This window comes from Gamsiella multidivaricata (genome assembly GCF_025024155.1).
Source record: "Gamsiella multidivaricata strain RSA 2152 chromosome Unknown BC939scaffold_175, whole genome shotgun sequence".
Classification (NCBI taxonomy): Eukaryota; Fungi; Mortierellomycota; class Mortierellomycetes; order Mortierellales; family Mortierellaceae; genus Gamsiella; species Gamsiella multidivaricata.
The window spans coordinates 2,323-16,672 of record NW_026251883.1 but is presented as its reverse complement, the minus strand read 5'-3'; the positions used below and the strand labels follow the sequence as shown (position 1 = coordinate 16,672).

The 14,350-nt window shown below is 48.8% G+C and overlaps 5 protein-coding genes and 1 non-coding gene across 6 annotated transcripts; 5 read left to right on the top strand and 1 right to left on the bottom strand.

Annotated features, from left to right (window-relative positions):
• Nucleotides 1–19: 19 nt before the first annotated feature.
• On the bottom strand, nt 20–1,648 carry BC939DRAFT_508954 (uncharacterized protein; the record flags this gene model as incomplete). Its single annotated transcript, XM_051561065.1, has 1 exon — nt 20–1,648. A coding segment is annotated over one exon (1,629 nt), but the record flags the coding sequence as incomplete, so codon positions are not given.
• Nucleotides 1,649–2,250: 602 nt separating this feature from the next.
• Nucleotides 2,251–2,324, top strand: BC939DRAFT_t202. The gene has a single exon. It is a non-coding gene; the product is annotated as a tRNA-Val (tRNA).
• Nucleotides 2,325–3,821: 1,497 nt separating this feature from the next.
• On the top strand, nt 3,822–5,288 carry BC939DRAFT_471698 (uncharacterized protein). The gene is made up of 2 exons (XM_051558234.1): nt 3,822–4,402; nt 4,513–5,288. Exons 1-2 carry the CDS (start codon nt 4,279–4,281, stop codon nt 5,229–5,231), a joined length of 843 nt encoding a protein of 280 aa, XP_051405855.1. The 5' UTR covers nt 3,822–4,278; the 3' UTR covers nt 5,232–5,288.
• Nucleotides 5,289–5,307: 19 nt separating this feature from the next.
• Nucleotides 5,308–10,187, top strand: BC939DRAFT_471692 (SNF2 family N-terminal domain-containing protein). Its single transcript, XM_051558233.1, has 20 exons — nt 5,308–5,954; nt 6,066–6,109; nt 6,192–6,246; nt 6,326–6,404; nt 6,499–6,586; nt 6,680–7,140; nt 7,224–7,355; nt 7,450–7,517; nt 7,600–7,839; nt 7,937–7,946; nt 8,044–8,116; nt 8,219–8,388; nt 8,470–8,563; nt 8,650–8,797; nt 8,924–8,988; nt 9,066–9,130; nt 9,227–9,246; nt 9,344–9,427; nt 9,503–9,572; nt 9,675–10,187. Exons 1-20 carry the CDS (start codon nt 5,371–5,373, stop codon nt 10,179–10,181), a joined length of 3,057 nt encoding a protein of 1,018 aa, XP_051405854.1. The 5' UTR covers nt 5,308–5,370; the 3' UTR covers nt 10,182–10,187.
• Nucleotides 10,188–10,281: 94 nt separating this feature from the next.
• Nucleotides 10,282–10,899, top strand: BC939DRAFT_88278 (uncharacterized protein). Its single transcript, XM_051561974.1, has 2 exons — nt 10,282–10,575; nt 10,689–10,899. The coding sequence occupies exons 1-2, from the start codon at nt 10,382–10,384 to the stop codon at nt 10,804–10,806; spliced, it is 312 nt and encodes a 103-aa protein (XP_051405853.1). The 5' UTR covers nt 10,282–10,381; the 3' UTR covers nt 10,807–10,899.
• Nucleotide 10,900: 1 nt separating this feature from the next.
• On the top strand, nt 10,901–13,784 carry BC939DRAFT_88231 (DHHC palmitoyltransferase-domain-containing protein). The gene is made up of 5 exons (XM_051561973.1): nt 10,901–11,525; nt 11,622–11,663; nt 11,807–11,898; nt 12,008–13,016; nt 13,104–13,784. Exons 1-5 carry the CDS (start codon nt 11,012–11,014, stop codon nt 13,538–13,540), a joined length of 2,094 nt encoding a protein of 697 aa, XP_051405852.1. The 5' UTR covers nt 10,901–11,011; the 3' UTR covers nt 13,541–13,784.
• Nucleotides 13,785–14,350: the final 566 nt, after the last annotated feature.

The window sequence follows — 14,350 nt, the reverse complement described above, 5'->3', positions numbered from 1 at the left end:
CAGGAACAGGCATTACAACGTCGTCAATGCAAACTGGAAGCGACGAAATCATGCCGAGAGGTGCATGCTTTTTGCCATCCGCGGTCATTATCATCTGGTCGTACGGGTGGTCAGCCTTTGCGCCCACGAACTCAGCAAGTCCTCGGGTGATCACTGAGAGCGACGCTCCGGTGTCTGCGATGGCGTAAACTTCATGACCATGTATGGTAACCTTGACTTGGGCCGACGAAGCGGGGGCAGTGATCGGCTGGAGCTGGCTGACAGTGTGGGAGACCGGCTTAAGACTGTTCAGCATCTCCTTTCGGACCTCCTTGAACAGTAGGGCCTGGCCCACCGTCATGTGTACGGGCGTGGTAATGATATCCGAGAGGATGCTATAGGGCTGCACACCAGGCAAGGTAGCCAGCGTGATGGGGGCCGTCCTCGGGTTAGCCTTCTTCCTCACGAGGCGCTTTCTAGTTGGTTTCTCGTAATCCAGGTCCATGCTTGTCGGCTCGGCAATCTTGACCTTGACGGGGGTTTTCTTGACCTTGGAAGGGCCTGCACCGACAGGCGTCTCGGGAACGGGAGTCGGAATTGGAATCGGAGCTCGGGCTTGGGGTTGCATTCCACCGGCGTTCGACGGTGCGACAGCACCATGGTTCGCAGGAGGATGCGGCTGTCTGACGGGCTGCATAGGAACCTCCGCATTCGCACTACGATACGGATGGGCGTCGGTTCGGGCAGCATTTCTGCTTTGGGATCGGGTGACCGCGTTGACATCGTCTTGATTCGCCACTTCAATCCAGTTAACCTGTCCAGCAGGAGGAGCATCTCTATTGCCGCTGGGAAGTGACTCCGTACAGTTGCGAGAGATGTGTCCCGGCTTACCGCATCGATAACAGTTAACAGGACCGCGACCACCGCCCGAAAGAGACTGACCTTGTCTCGCAATAGGAAGTTGTCCAAACGCACTGAAGACGGCATTGATTTGGTTCAGCGACAAGGTGCTCATCTTCGAAATGAGCTCATCAACTCCGAGGTCTTGACCAGTCGGCCTGCGCTCAGGCTGCGCAGGGGCAGCAGGCCAAGTACTGGCTGTGGCGGGCGCCGCCGACACAGGGAGGGACTCGGCAGGCACACGCCGTCTATCGATGGCGGCTTGCTCTATGTGGTCCTCCTGCCGAGCCACCTTCACCATGTCGGCGTAGGTCGACGCGGACTTACGCGAGAGTTCTTTGAAGATGTGTTCTTTCACAGAATTAGAGAACAACCTTCGCTTCACCGCATCATCAGTCACGTCAGCACGTCTGAAGAAGGTCTGCATCTTGGCAACTACGACGTCGATACTTTCCTTGTCGGATTGGCGGTAATTCTGGGCCGCATTGAAGGCACGGTTCTTGTACTCCTCGGTCTGGTAGTGCTCGCGGAAAGCCTCGGTGAATTCCTTCCAGGTTGGGAATTTCTTGTCGGAAAACAAGGCGCGAGCGACTTTATGCATACGCATAGGCGCGATGGCAAGAGCACGGGTATCGGACCAGTTGTTGGCGGTGATGGCGCACTCGAACTCGTCCAGCCAGTCCAGTGGGTCATCATCAATGTTGAAAACAGGAGGCGGAATGACCGTCCCATGGTAAGTTGGGGTTATTGGGTTTGGATCGTTGCTCATGGCACGCAGCTTGTTCGGATTGATAATGGAATTTATCCCTGCAATGAGCACCAAAAAGAGATGTTACGGGTAATCGGAGTCGGGGCAAGATAGGGTAGGCTTGTAGGGGAAGGCAAGGGGTGGATGGGGTAGGCAAGATAAGTGCAAGGTGGGTAAGGTAGATGGGCGGGGTGTAAGGTAGCTAGATAGGTAGATAGAGGTCAGGGTAGGAGGGAAAACGGGGCAAGTGAAATAAACTTCAATCAAGTCGCAAAAGGTAGTATGTCTTTCTCTGGGTGTTCGGAACCGCTTTATTCTTCATGGTAGGCATCGCGTTTTTATACTAGAAGCGGGGCCTGGGTCGGTGCCGCGCTGACTAATACTCAGGGGTAAATGTAGATGGAGAGCGCGAACGGGGTATAGATGAGATGGAGAGCGTTCAGGAGCCGGCCAGGTTTGGGCGCAGCCTGGACAAAAATAGTGCAGTGGTAAAAAGGAGCAGTCGTGCAGGTGAAGAGGGCGTGCAAATAAAGGGCATGTGCAAATAAGGATGTATGCAATTAGAGATATGTGGCTGTGTGCGGCATATGTAGGCCCGTAGGCCGCTGCAAGAAAATGAAACTGTTTGTATGGTGTAGTTGGTTATCACGTCTGTCTAACACACAGACGGTCCTCGGTTCAAGTCCGAGTACAAACATTTTTGTCATGAACATCTCGTGCTCTGGATTGACGTATTTGGCAACCCACTCTGTGTTACATGGAATTAGCACGCTACTTCAGAGCTCCATTTTTTTTTATTCCTTTGGGCTCTTTGCGCACGGTGGGTGCCGTAAGCTCACTCCGTGTTATAAGCAAAGAAATAAAAGTTGTTTGCTGTCATAATGATCCTTAGAACAGGATTTTCTTTCTTTCGCGTATGAGTTGGGGTTGTAAATGGAGCAGACTGAAGTGTCGGTGGTAAAGTTCATGGGACCGACTTTTTTTGTTGTTAAAAAGCGTGGTTCCGGTGCCTGGAGCCGTTTACAGGAGTCATAAAAATTACAGGGTGGGCTGCCAGTCTTATTCGACAACCGATGCGGAAATCTATGTATATCGTTTACCCTGAAAATTGAGCCTGTAGCCTAAGTAATACCTTTCCTGAGTGTCCTTCACACTCAAGTATTGTACAGTCACCTTACAAAACTAATTAAGTTTTACCCATGCTTTTGCGCATTCTTTTTCAAATTACCTATATACAACACACCTAAAGAGTTATGCAGTCGCTATGGAAATTTTCATATCTGTCGAGAGGAGCTCTTGGGAAACATCCATGGTGAATGTCAGGGTGGTGAATCCTGAAGGAAAGGGCTGCGGCTCGTTCAATATCTGCCATTACCACCAGTGTGCTTTTTCACGAATTCCACTCTTTGGAGCATCGTATCGACCAGCCTTGCCAGCTGTTCTTGCGATAGAAGCATTCCACTTCTCCACTAGAGCTCTTACCAGTGTTTCAATGTCCCGAGGTTGTCTTTGTCGTCGATTGAGAGAGGTGCCAAGGAAGGACCAGACATGGTCGATGGGGTCCAATTCTGGGGAGTCGTCTGGCCAGTCCTCTATCTTGCGAACGCCGTGTACTTGGCGCTAATCCTTTGGCAGCGCGCAGCTGTGCACTGGGGCACTATCTTCCATGGCGGTTACTCAAGCTGCTGTTGATTGTGCTTGGAGAAGAAAAGTCGTGCTGAAGAAAAGATGTATTTATTTGCTCATGGTTAGAAAAAATTTAAATTCGCTAATTAGTTTTGTTAGGTGGCTGTACATGGATTTCCTGTAAGGGTTGTCGAATATGACTGACAGCCCAGGTTGCCATTGTAGATTATCCCTATTATTTAGGCCATAGCTCGATTTTACACTTTCTACGGGAAATGACGCGGCAAAGGATTTCCGGATGGTTGTTGTTATTTCATGATTCCTGGCCACCACGGTATCCCTTTTCATTTTATTCGGCATCAATGCGAAGCTCAGAGGCTCACTTTCTTCATTTTGTATCCTTATCTCTTCTCGCGCTGGCAGCAGTGGCTGTGACACACCTTGGGTCTTGACAGAGAGTGACTCACGAGTTATGCAGACACGCTGCTGCCCGCTGGTTAACTTGTTTTGTCGAACTCCACACACTCTCCGGATATAAAGACAACCCTTGCTCCCTCTTTTTTTTTCTCTTCGTCTTTCTTTCATTCGTCAATAACATTTGTATGCTTTTCTTTTTTACCCATCTTCACACCACTAAGCACCATCTTTAACTTCAGCTTTCTTCTTTTCATTATCAACTCGAACCTGACCAGTACCTTAACATTTCCCACCATGGCCCCCTTCTCTTCATAACTCGCCCCTGTGTTCCAAGCCTAACAAGAACCTCCCCCTTCTCCACAAAGACAGCACCATTTAGAAAAAACATTTTGCCCTGCCTAAAAAGCTTAACTCTTGTTAGCCCATTATCCCGCTCTCATTGACGTTGTCTGTGCAAACAACAGCTATCCCACCATGATCCGGACATACCAGCCCACTTCCACCCACACCTACATCTATAGAAGACACTACCAAAGACACTTATCCGTACGCGCCACCATCGAAACTACCATCCTTATCGGTCCCACATCTGAACCATTCATCCTCCAATGAACACCATCGTTCGTCCGTCGAATAATCCCATGACTATCCCAAACACGCCCTCCTTACTAGCAACCAGCAACCCTCGGCTGACCCAGTCTGCTGACACACTGGACTCGGCACTGGCGCAGTGTAAGTATACCTCGTATACCTTTTTTTTTTGTTGTATGTGTGTTCGATGTATGCATGCACCATTTTATTCATACCGTATATCCTTTCACTCCTACGGGATATCTCTGCAGTCGGCAAGCTTGCTGCCTCAATTGAGAACAGAGTCGTCGCTCCAGGTCTCCTCAATGCAGGCAAGGGCTTTGACGAATGGCTCGCGAGCGATATCCAATACGGTGCTTTGCTATACGGCGACGAATCACCTCTCAATTCTTCTGCGACATCACCACTCTTCAGATACCCAACTTCGTCCCAGCCACTCTCCTATGGTTCCCAGAGCCTAACTGCAGAGGATTTGGGCCTTGGTCCCGTCGAGAAGGCCGTGCCACTGGGGTTGACGACCACTAAGCTGCAGCAGGCTGCTGCAGTTCTCAACATTCCCTGGAGCGAGGAACTCGAAAGGGCCGTTCTGGAGCAGACAAAGATTCCTTCTATGTCTCCATTGAACCGGAGCGTGTCTCTGCAGTCGCCCTCAAGCGCGATAAAGACCAATAACACGAGCAAGCGCCCCCATGCAGCCGAGGAAGAAGAGTCGGACGAGGTATTGGCCAAGCGTGTCAAGAACACCGATGCGGCTCGCCGGTCACGTCTCAAGAAGCTGATCAGGCTGAAGGAACTGGAGACTAAGGTGGCCGAGCTGGAGACGACCAACCACGGGTTGAACACAAGGATCGCAGTCCTTGAGACGGAGAAGAACGGGTTTCTCATTAAGGAGGCCGAACAGAATGCGCGCATCGCACAGCTGGAGACCAAAATCATAGAGGCACATTTCGCGTTGAAGACGTGCAGTTAGTTGTATGCCTGCAAAAGCAATGAGGATGCAAGTTACCGAAATAAAAATCAAGGAGATTTTTTTATCGTCCCTTTCACTTTGCATCAACATCTTTGAGAACTCGTCCTCCTCATCCCATTCCTCTATTCAGAGATCACTCATGCAGCGTAACGCCGCTCCCTCCCAGACCGGCAGAACAAGCCTCCACTCGGCTCTTCTGGACACAGATAAGACAGTACGACAGGAGAAAAGTCAGGACAACCCTGTGGAGCGCAAGGACGGAAAGAGACCTGAAGAACCAGGATTGGTGGCAATCGGCCACGGCCCTAGCACCGGCTCCAGAACTTCTTTCAGCAGCCGGCCTATGCGGCTCTTCAAACCACCTCTCGCGACCAGTAAGGCAAGCCAGTTCAAATCTCCATTACGATTCGACTTATCGTCAACTCAGGAGCCTCAAGGAGGAGGAATTATGCATTCGCCCACTTTCGCGTCCTCTCCCATGGTGGCTGTAAACAACGCCCAAAGGCTGAACAAGCGGGCGTCCGAGTTGTCAGGGTCAACTATCGCTAAGCACATCAAACTTGTGGGAGACAATACATCGGAGGTTATTACTGCCTCTTCTTCATCAAAATCCCTCCTCCCAAAGCCTAGAACATACTCCACCGCCTCATTCAAGACGCCATCTTTTAGCGCCACTACAGCAACTTCAAGCAGCGCGGAGGAACTGTGCTTCAATGTTCTTTGGTAAGTAACGTAGCAAGAATAGCGGTAAAGCCCCGCTTCTGTTACCGCTTCCGATGCCTGCCCTCGCTTTGAAGAGTTGATGAATGTAATTGATCTAATTATCGACTCTAGGAGGAAAAAAACTTACAAGAAGCACAAGACATGGGATGGTGACGGTATGTGCTGTGCGCCTGTAGGGGTTTTTTCATGTTTCTGTCCTGTTCGAGGACCTGATAATAAAATTGCAAACCAATCTAGGAATACTTGTGTTCAATGGGTCCAGTGGTCTGCTGAAAGACATGGAAGGGAAAGAGTAAGAATGCACTGTCCATTGCCTATGTTTTTTCTACTTGCTTCCTGTACTTTAATTGATCATAATTGCCACTAAATAGTATCGCCAAGGGAATCAAGGCCACAGCCTCGGAACTCAAATCAGGGGATGAAATTTCCTTCGGCGGAAAAGACATTGAGGTAAAGGACTGAGAAAGGCAATGCACATATTCATCCAGGCTGCCAGAACCTTGACCCTAATGGAGTCGGTGAAATCGAACGTTTTGTTGTATAGATTGTGTCGAATCTTGTGCCGTCAAGTTATCGCACTGGACGATGCTTTATGGCCAGTGTTTCCTCAGCAGAGGAAGTTCCATCATCAAGTATAGAAGTGATCTGACTGCTGTGTAATCTCCCTGCGTCCGTCTTATTACATCTTCTAAAGAAACGCGTTGTACAATGCAACACTACACTAGAAAGTAAACTAGTTACGTCCACGAAAAAATTCAAGACACACCCTCTGCTCAGCAGTAGATCTGACACCCCATCCGTACTCCCACAGCCGCGCCATAACCCGGATGCCCCCAACGCGACCATTTTACCGCGCCCATCTAGCACACATCCACGGGTCGCGGGAAACTGGGACACCAAACGACCTTCAGGCAAGGTGGGACTGGTGGATGTAGTTGTTGACCCCATACTGGCACAGCATCTGCGTCCACACCAAAAAGAAGGGGTCCGCTTTCTTTATGAATGTATGATGCAAATGAAGAGTATCAATGGCCAAGGTGCTATCCTGGCAGACGAAATGGGCTTGGGCAAAACGCTCCAGACGATTGCCCTGCTGTGGACACTTCTCAAACAGAGCCCATATTCCAGTGAAGAGTCATCCGTTGTCAAGAGGGCGCTCGTGGTTTGCCCTGCAACTCTTATACAAGTAGGAGCGACTGCTGACAAATAGCGATGCTATTTGGGTATAAACAAAGAACTCTAAACAATACTTATCACTCCAATTTATAGAACTGGAAAAAAGAGTTCAAGAAATGGCTTGGAGTGGAGCGTCTGCGTGTCTTTGCTGTCGATTCAAAGTCGACTATGACCGACTTTACGCTGGGAAAGGTTTATCCTGTAATGATCATAGGATATGAAAAGGTATGGGAGGCTCCAGAAACGAAAGAACGCATTGAAGTAGCAGTTATGTTTTGATAGCTTTGTCTTATTTCAGCCCATCAATTTCATGTGCTAGCTAAGAGCGGTGCAAGACGAGCTCAAGAATGCCAACTTTGATATCATCATTTGTGACGAAGGACATAGGTCAGTGCCAGTATGAATACTTGAACGCGCAAAGCACTGTGTGAATAATGGACTTGGCGTTAAAATGTCTTTTAATGCATAGATTGAAGACGGCAAACATCAAAACTGCTCAGGCGATTCGCTCCTTGCCTACAAAGCGCAGAATCATTTTGAGCGGTACACCAATTCAGAACGATTTGAGTGAATTCTTTTCCATGATTGATTTCGTCAACCCTGGATTGTTCGACAGCTACAGTTCTTTCAAGAGAATATTCGAGGATCCTATCGTTAGGTCCAGACAACCCGACTGCTCCCGCTTAGAAGCTGCATTAGGCCTTGAGAGGTACCTAGGTAGCCCTTTCTTGTTGACCTGTGGCTGTATTTTGCACAGCTCAATTGAAATTGATGCGTCTTATTGGTTTCCCTCTATTTCTGCGTAGATCTCAGGAGGTATCGCGTTGCTGAGGATATGTCTTTAAAAACAACCTGGGCTTCCGTTATAAGATTGATTCGATACTGAATTTCTTCGACATGATTCTCCATCTAGCTGTCACGTTTAACATCGCAGTTCATATTACGACGTACTGCTCAAGTTATCTACGAGTTCTTGCCTGAGAAATGTACCATGAATCGATGATCCTTTCGATCTGATGTCTACCTGGTGGTCTGGCTCCCTGGCTAGACCGACAACTCATCGTACCTTCAACTCGTGCCTATCATAGCTGAATTTGTTATCTTTTGTCGGCCTTCGCCCTTGCAGCGCGCCATATATCGCCGCATGCTGGATTCGCCGTATCTGCAGAGCTGCTTCTCAACGGACACCAGCCGTTATCTCACCTGCATATTGGCTTTGAGAAAATTATGCAACTCTCCTAAGCTGGTTTCCGATCAGGTAGAAGCGTCTAAATGTCGATAGTACTTATAATGTTTGAAGAATAGAGATGGTTGCACTGACAACACGGCGGTTTGTTAGGCAAAGGGAGATTCTGAGATGCAAGAACTCTACAGCAGCGTGAGCTCATTGCTCCCGTTCAATGGTGCAGACTTGGACAGCTCTGCCATAGGAGGTAATACGTCGATATTGAAGACGAGCAACATTCATTTGGTATTCTTTAACCATCCCTATGATTCTTCTTATTCATTTGGAGCTTAGGTAAACTGAGTTTTGTGGTTGCACTGCTCGAGTCGATTAAGATGGATACAACCGAACGCGTGGTTCTTGTGTCCAACTTTACACAAACCCTGGATATCTTGGAGGCGATCTGTACCAGTCGGCAATACGGACTCCTCCGCTTGGATGGGTAAAATTCGCAAGGGCTACCATCCTGCAGCGTTCCAAGTGCTCTCTCTCACTCTCTCTTTCTCTTTCTCTCTCTCTTCGTTCTTTTCTTCACTCATTCATTCTCAATTACTTTCACAAATGATAGCTCTACTCCCACGCAGAAGCGCCAAGAGTTCGTGGACAAGTTCAACGCGCCTTCGTGTCAAAAATGTAAGCATCTAGGGTAGATGTATAGAAGGATGACCCTCTTAATCTACTACTAATCTGGCCTTCGTCCTGCCGGTTAGTTATTTTCTTATTGAGTGCAAAGTCTGGCGGTGTGGGTCTCAATCTAGTGGGAGCATCACGACTGGTAGGTCACTGTAAACGGTGCCATGTTCGACTTTTAGAACGTCTGCTATGCTGCACTCTCTAAAATCTCGTCTCTCGGTCTATGACTCTTTGTTAGATCCTTTTTGATATTGACTGGTATGAAGCTGCGACAAGAAACTGTACATCAACGACAGACAACGGTGATACTCGGGTATTAGTTCACATATTTTCATATTACGACCCATCTACACAGGAACCCGAGCACAGACCTTCAAGCCATGGCGCGTATCCACCGAGATGGTCAAACTAGGCCTGTCTTCATATACCGCCTTCTGTCGTAAGTTAAAGTACTGTAATGGCTCAGTGGTCGTCACCTACCTAAGCAGTATTCTTTTATTATCGCGGTATATAGATCTGGCACCATTGAAGAAAAGATGTACCAGCGTCAACTCACCAAGGTTGGGCTAAGCGATGCACTCATGGTAACTTTTTTTTTTTTTTTTTTTTTACTTTTCAATTCCCTGCTATGCCAAAGCAGCTTTACGATGTGATATATGATTCTCATTTCGACATTTTTTTCAAAGGATGGCAAGGCGACAGAGAACGTGAACAAGTTTTCAATGACAGAGCTCAGGGACCTATTTACGTTGCACGAGGACGAATCTTGTCAAACCCATTCTTTGTTGGGATGCAAGTGCGGTGCCGGTTTGGAGCGTCGTCTTTCAGCCGATTTAGAGGCAATTGATGAAAGTACACGAGACTTGCGTGCAGCGCCAGGCCAAGGCCGAAGTGGGATCATGGACAAGGCATCCGCATTATTGGCCAAGAAGGAGCTGGACGAGTGGGCGCACGTTGATGTCCAGGTATGGAGGACAGCGTTCTGGTCAGAGAGGCCCGGAGGTGAAGGCGGAGGAGAAATTGATCCAGGACTTGATGAACTGGCGAACAAAGACAAGGTTTTGTGGAGCACGATTATGGGCAGTGAACAGGGTGCCATCGACAAGGAAATGCAGGAGCAAGAGGTACAAGAAATTGACCATGGTTCCGTCACATTTGTCTTTTTCAAGAGCGGGAACCGCCTTCGACAGTAGTAGTGTGTCACTTCTTTTCTTTCTCTTTATCATAATCACAAAACAAAGCAAGCCTATTCATCATGAACACGTTAAGAATCGAGTTGCAGTTCAGGTAGCAGATCTCTTGCTGCATGTCTATTGAAGAAGGAGACATGGAGAACAGATGCAATAATGCATGAACTGATTCGAACAAACAAACGTCTTTTGTTAGTGGTGGGATGGAGTTGCTGTTTGGCAATCAAAAGTCGATTCAAACTAGAGTGCCAGCACACTTCCCTCTCGAGTCAGGGATTGAGGACGTGAGTACGGCTGAGGAACGACATGCAACAAGAATCAGGGACCTGATTCCGTGGATCAGTAGAACACTGCTGAAGGAGCGACCGGAGCTATTTATCGGAGACGATGGCTCAGTGTAAGGGATGAAAGGGGCAAAGAAGGAAGGGACTTGTCAATGTGTCTATCAGAAACCCTACGACTGATACTACTGTGTTCACTCTCTATCCATCTCTACTTTCACTTCCATAGCCGATCCGGGATCCTGGTTCTCATCAATGGGGCGGATTGGGAGCTTGAAGGCGAGCTTGAGTATGAGCTGCAGGATCGGGATGAGATTGTCTTCATCTCGACGTTGCATGGAGGATAGGCCGGGTGCTACTATGTTGGTTCCCTGTTCCTGCAGAATAAATAAATTTGAGGGTGCGAGATATGAGAGTATAAAGTTTGGATGAGACAGGTTTAGTGAGGGCGACGCCGCACGGCCATCTATCGATCAGCATCGCACCATCCCCATTTTCCATTCCTCTTTCATGTCTCCCAGAAGTGTCTAGTCATAGTAACGTCCTTCACCTATGACAATCACTGACCAGCAGGGAAATCTGCAACAAGGCCACGGAACCGCTGCGGTTGCTGCCACCACTGTATACACGACCGCGGACACGAACAGGAACAGGAACAGGAACGGAACAAGCACGACTGCTGTAACAAACGTCACTAGTACAGGGGGTGCAGTAGGTACAATAATTGCGGATGCAGGAACAGGATCCTCGGCAGTGGCATTGACCGTGGACGGATACAGGATCCATCCCTCAGCATTGGCAACCGTCGCACCGTCTTCTGCACAGAACATGACCGCCGTCGCAGCAGCGCAGCGCGCAGTAGCGTTAGCTGCAGGGGACTCGACTAACGCCACCACCAACACGACTGCACAGGGGAGCGCTGACGACCCATCATCAACGGGGTGCTCCTCGTCCCTATGCTTTTCGGTCTATAACATGTTCTGGAACATACTGCAGCGACTAATGCCACTGGGCCTGGCCGTAGTCATGGGCTACATCTACTATGTGTACACTTTCCGTGTCTGCAGTAAGCCGAAACCCTTCCTTTCCTGCCTGTCGATTTGTTTACGAGCAATGAGAGTTGACGCTCTTTATCTGACCCTCGCTTTGTTCTTGCAAATAGTCGATTATATCCTCCATGTGCAGCAACGTATCATACAAGCAGGTATAGGAGACTAGATCCAATGCAAAGATTTATCGAGATGAGGATGCAACGCGAGAAGCAACTGGGAAATATGGAGCACTCCACGCTGATGAAGATTGTTAAAGTTTAACCGATTATTTGCGTTTCTTGTACGGTGTCTGTAGCTGTATACTTAATCGTCATCGACACGTTGTCGGCGATATTTTTTATCTCATATATCCGCTGCATCTTTCATGGACCAGGATCTCCGTTAAAGGCATGTCAACGCTAATCGGGGTGCGCCGCGTCGTCTCTCAGGAACTGGACTCTAATCTCGCCTCATCTTGATTTGACTGCCGTCATTTGAACAACAACGATCTTTATAGCCGCCACAAAGGAGCCCCTTGGCTCCTATTCCGCCTACAACAACCCTTTATCAACCACAGAGAACCCCAAAGTTACTTCCAGTAGAGGGTATCAGAGCAGTTAGCGGGGGCCACAGCACGAATTCGCATCCTTCAGATACCACACCTTTGCTCCAATATACTCCAGCTACGGCTGGCTCCCCTCTCTCTCAATACCAAGCAACATCGCAACGCATCAGTCCTCCGACAACATCAATCGCACTTTCGGCCTCGGAGCAAAAGGGAGGGTTGAGTGCCGGCTTGATGGAGACGTTTGGCGGCAGCATTAATGGGAATGACACAGTCAGGATTGAGATAGAACAGTGTACAGGACAGACAAGTCTACAAAGGCACGTGGAGCAGCCCATTGCGACCCTGAGCATCGCTAAGCGGGACGGGCGTCGTCGTTGGTGCGATATTTGCAAGATTGGCAAGCCAGACCGCTGCCACCACTGTTCAGAATGCGACAAGTGCGTGCTCAGGATGGATCATCATTGCCCGTGGGTCGGAAACTGCATTGGCTACAACAATCACAAGTTTTTTTATCTCTTTATTCTTTACGCCTCTGTGGTGTCCATTTGGGTCGTCGCGACCATGATCCCGTTCCTTGTGACAGCCATCCGGCGATGTGAATGGAGCAGTCCATTGAACCAGTCGCAGCAAGAGGAAGGGCAGCAGACACGCTGCGTGTTTGATAGACACTGGGCATTTGTAACTTTGGTGGCCTTTCTACTGGCTCTGCTGATTGTTTCGTTCACTGGAGCCCATACGGTGTATATCTTGCAAAATCGGACAACAATTGAGTCGCTGCAGGATGCAAGGTCGACATTCGTCAGAGTTCAGTACGCCAAACCAGATCCAGCACACATTTCGCCACCCGGAGCAGGATTCGTCGTAGTCAAGCTGGAGCCCGGTGAGCATTTATGGGATCGTGGCTCTCGGCTAGAGAACTGGAAGAGCATCATGGGCCCATCTTGGTGGCTTTGGTTTCGTATGTGTTGTGCAAGTGGTCATATGCGCGTGTCTTAAGATTCTAATTACCAGGTGGACGACTCATCCTTTCCTAATTTATTTGTAGTGCCATACGGAAACACACCTGGAGACGGGGTCCATGACGTGTATAACGACAAGGTGTACAGGAAACTGGTTAGTGTCGCATTGACACAAACCGCGGCGCAAAATAGGGGCATTAGAGGAAGGGTAGCGGCGTTGGTACCTCAACAGGCTGTGGTAGGTGGGATAGGGTCCAGTCAATCGACGCTTATCTTGAGATCGGTGGATAACCAGGCAGCAGATCTGCGATCGAGCCCAAGGTCGGAGATGGAGCGAGGCCAAGACCAAGACGCATCGGGATATCAGGAGAGAATAGAGTCTGCGGTTACGACGCCATTACCCACCAGTCATGCATGGGCACGGCCTCAACAGAGTGAGGATAGCGAAGTGAGCGTTGGCAGCATGGGTCGCTCACTACTGACGCCACGGCCATCATCGCCTCAACTAGGGCCCGTGGAGTAGCGCGCATAAACCCATACGTATCCATACGTACCAACACACAGAGGCACAGGACATTCATCGATACACACGCACAGAGGCATTGCACATGCGCATGAACAATATTCATATTGTATATCATATATATATCATATACAGCATATTATTGCATGGCACTGGTCACTGTGATAAAAGACAACGACTCTTACCCTCAACGTGCTTCCTAGTGGAAAAAGAAAAAGTGTAGATGGCTTCTTCTTTTGGGAGCGTCTCGTCCTTGCTGTTGCTGTGCACCCATGGTGGTGTAACCCATTCCCCTATTTCTATCCAACTGCCAAATGGTGCAACATTCTCACGGTCAGCCTCAAAATGATACTTCTTCCGACTGTCATAGATCATTGCTAGTGAGATCCGATAGATTTGCAGAGTCAATTGGCTCGAGAGGCAAGCTATTATCATAAAAAAGGTACTTGTCTTTTTCATCCTTCAACGCGTCCTCCTTCTCTCTTTCTCGTCTTACTTCTTACTTCAGTTCATTCGTTTTTGCTTAAAGCACCGTGTCTGAGTCTGCTGTCATACCTGTCATCACCAACCTCGCTATGGCTGACCACCAGCACCTTCCCCATCACTGTCCCACAAGACAAGAGCACGATGCTGCTCACCACCGCGGCCATTCCCCTTCTTGCTATCACTTTCTACTTCCTTGGTCCCCTCAACGAATTTTCCCACCACAGCTTAGAATCATTCAAGGACGGCGTGCTGGTTGGACGCGGTATCACTGTTCAGATCGGAGGGAGGAGGGAAAGGTATTATTGATATGTACAGGTAAGAGGG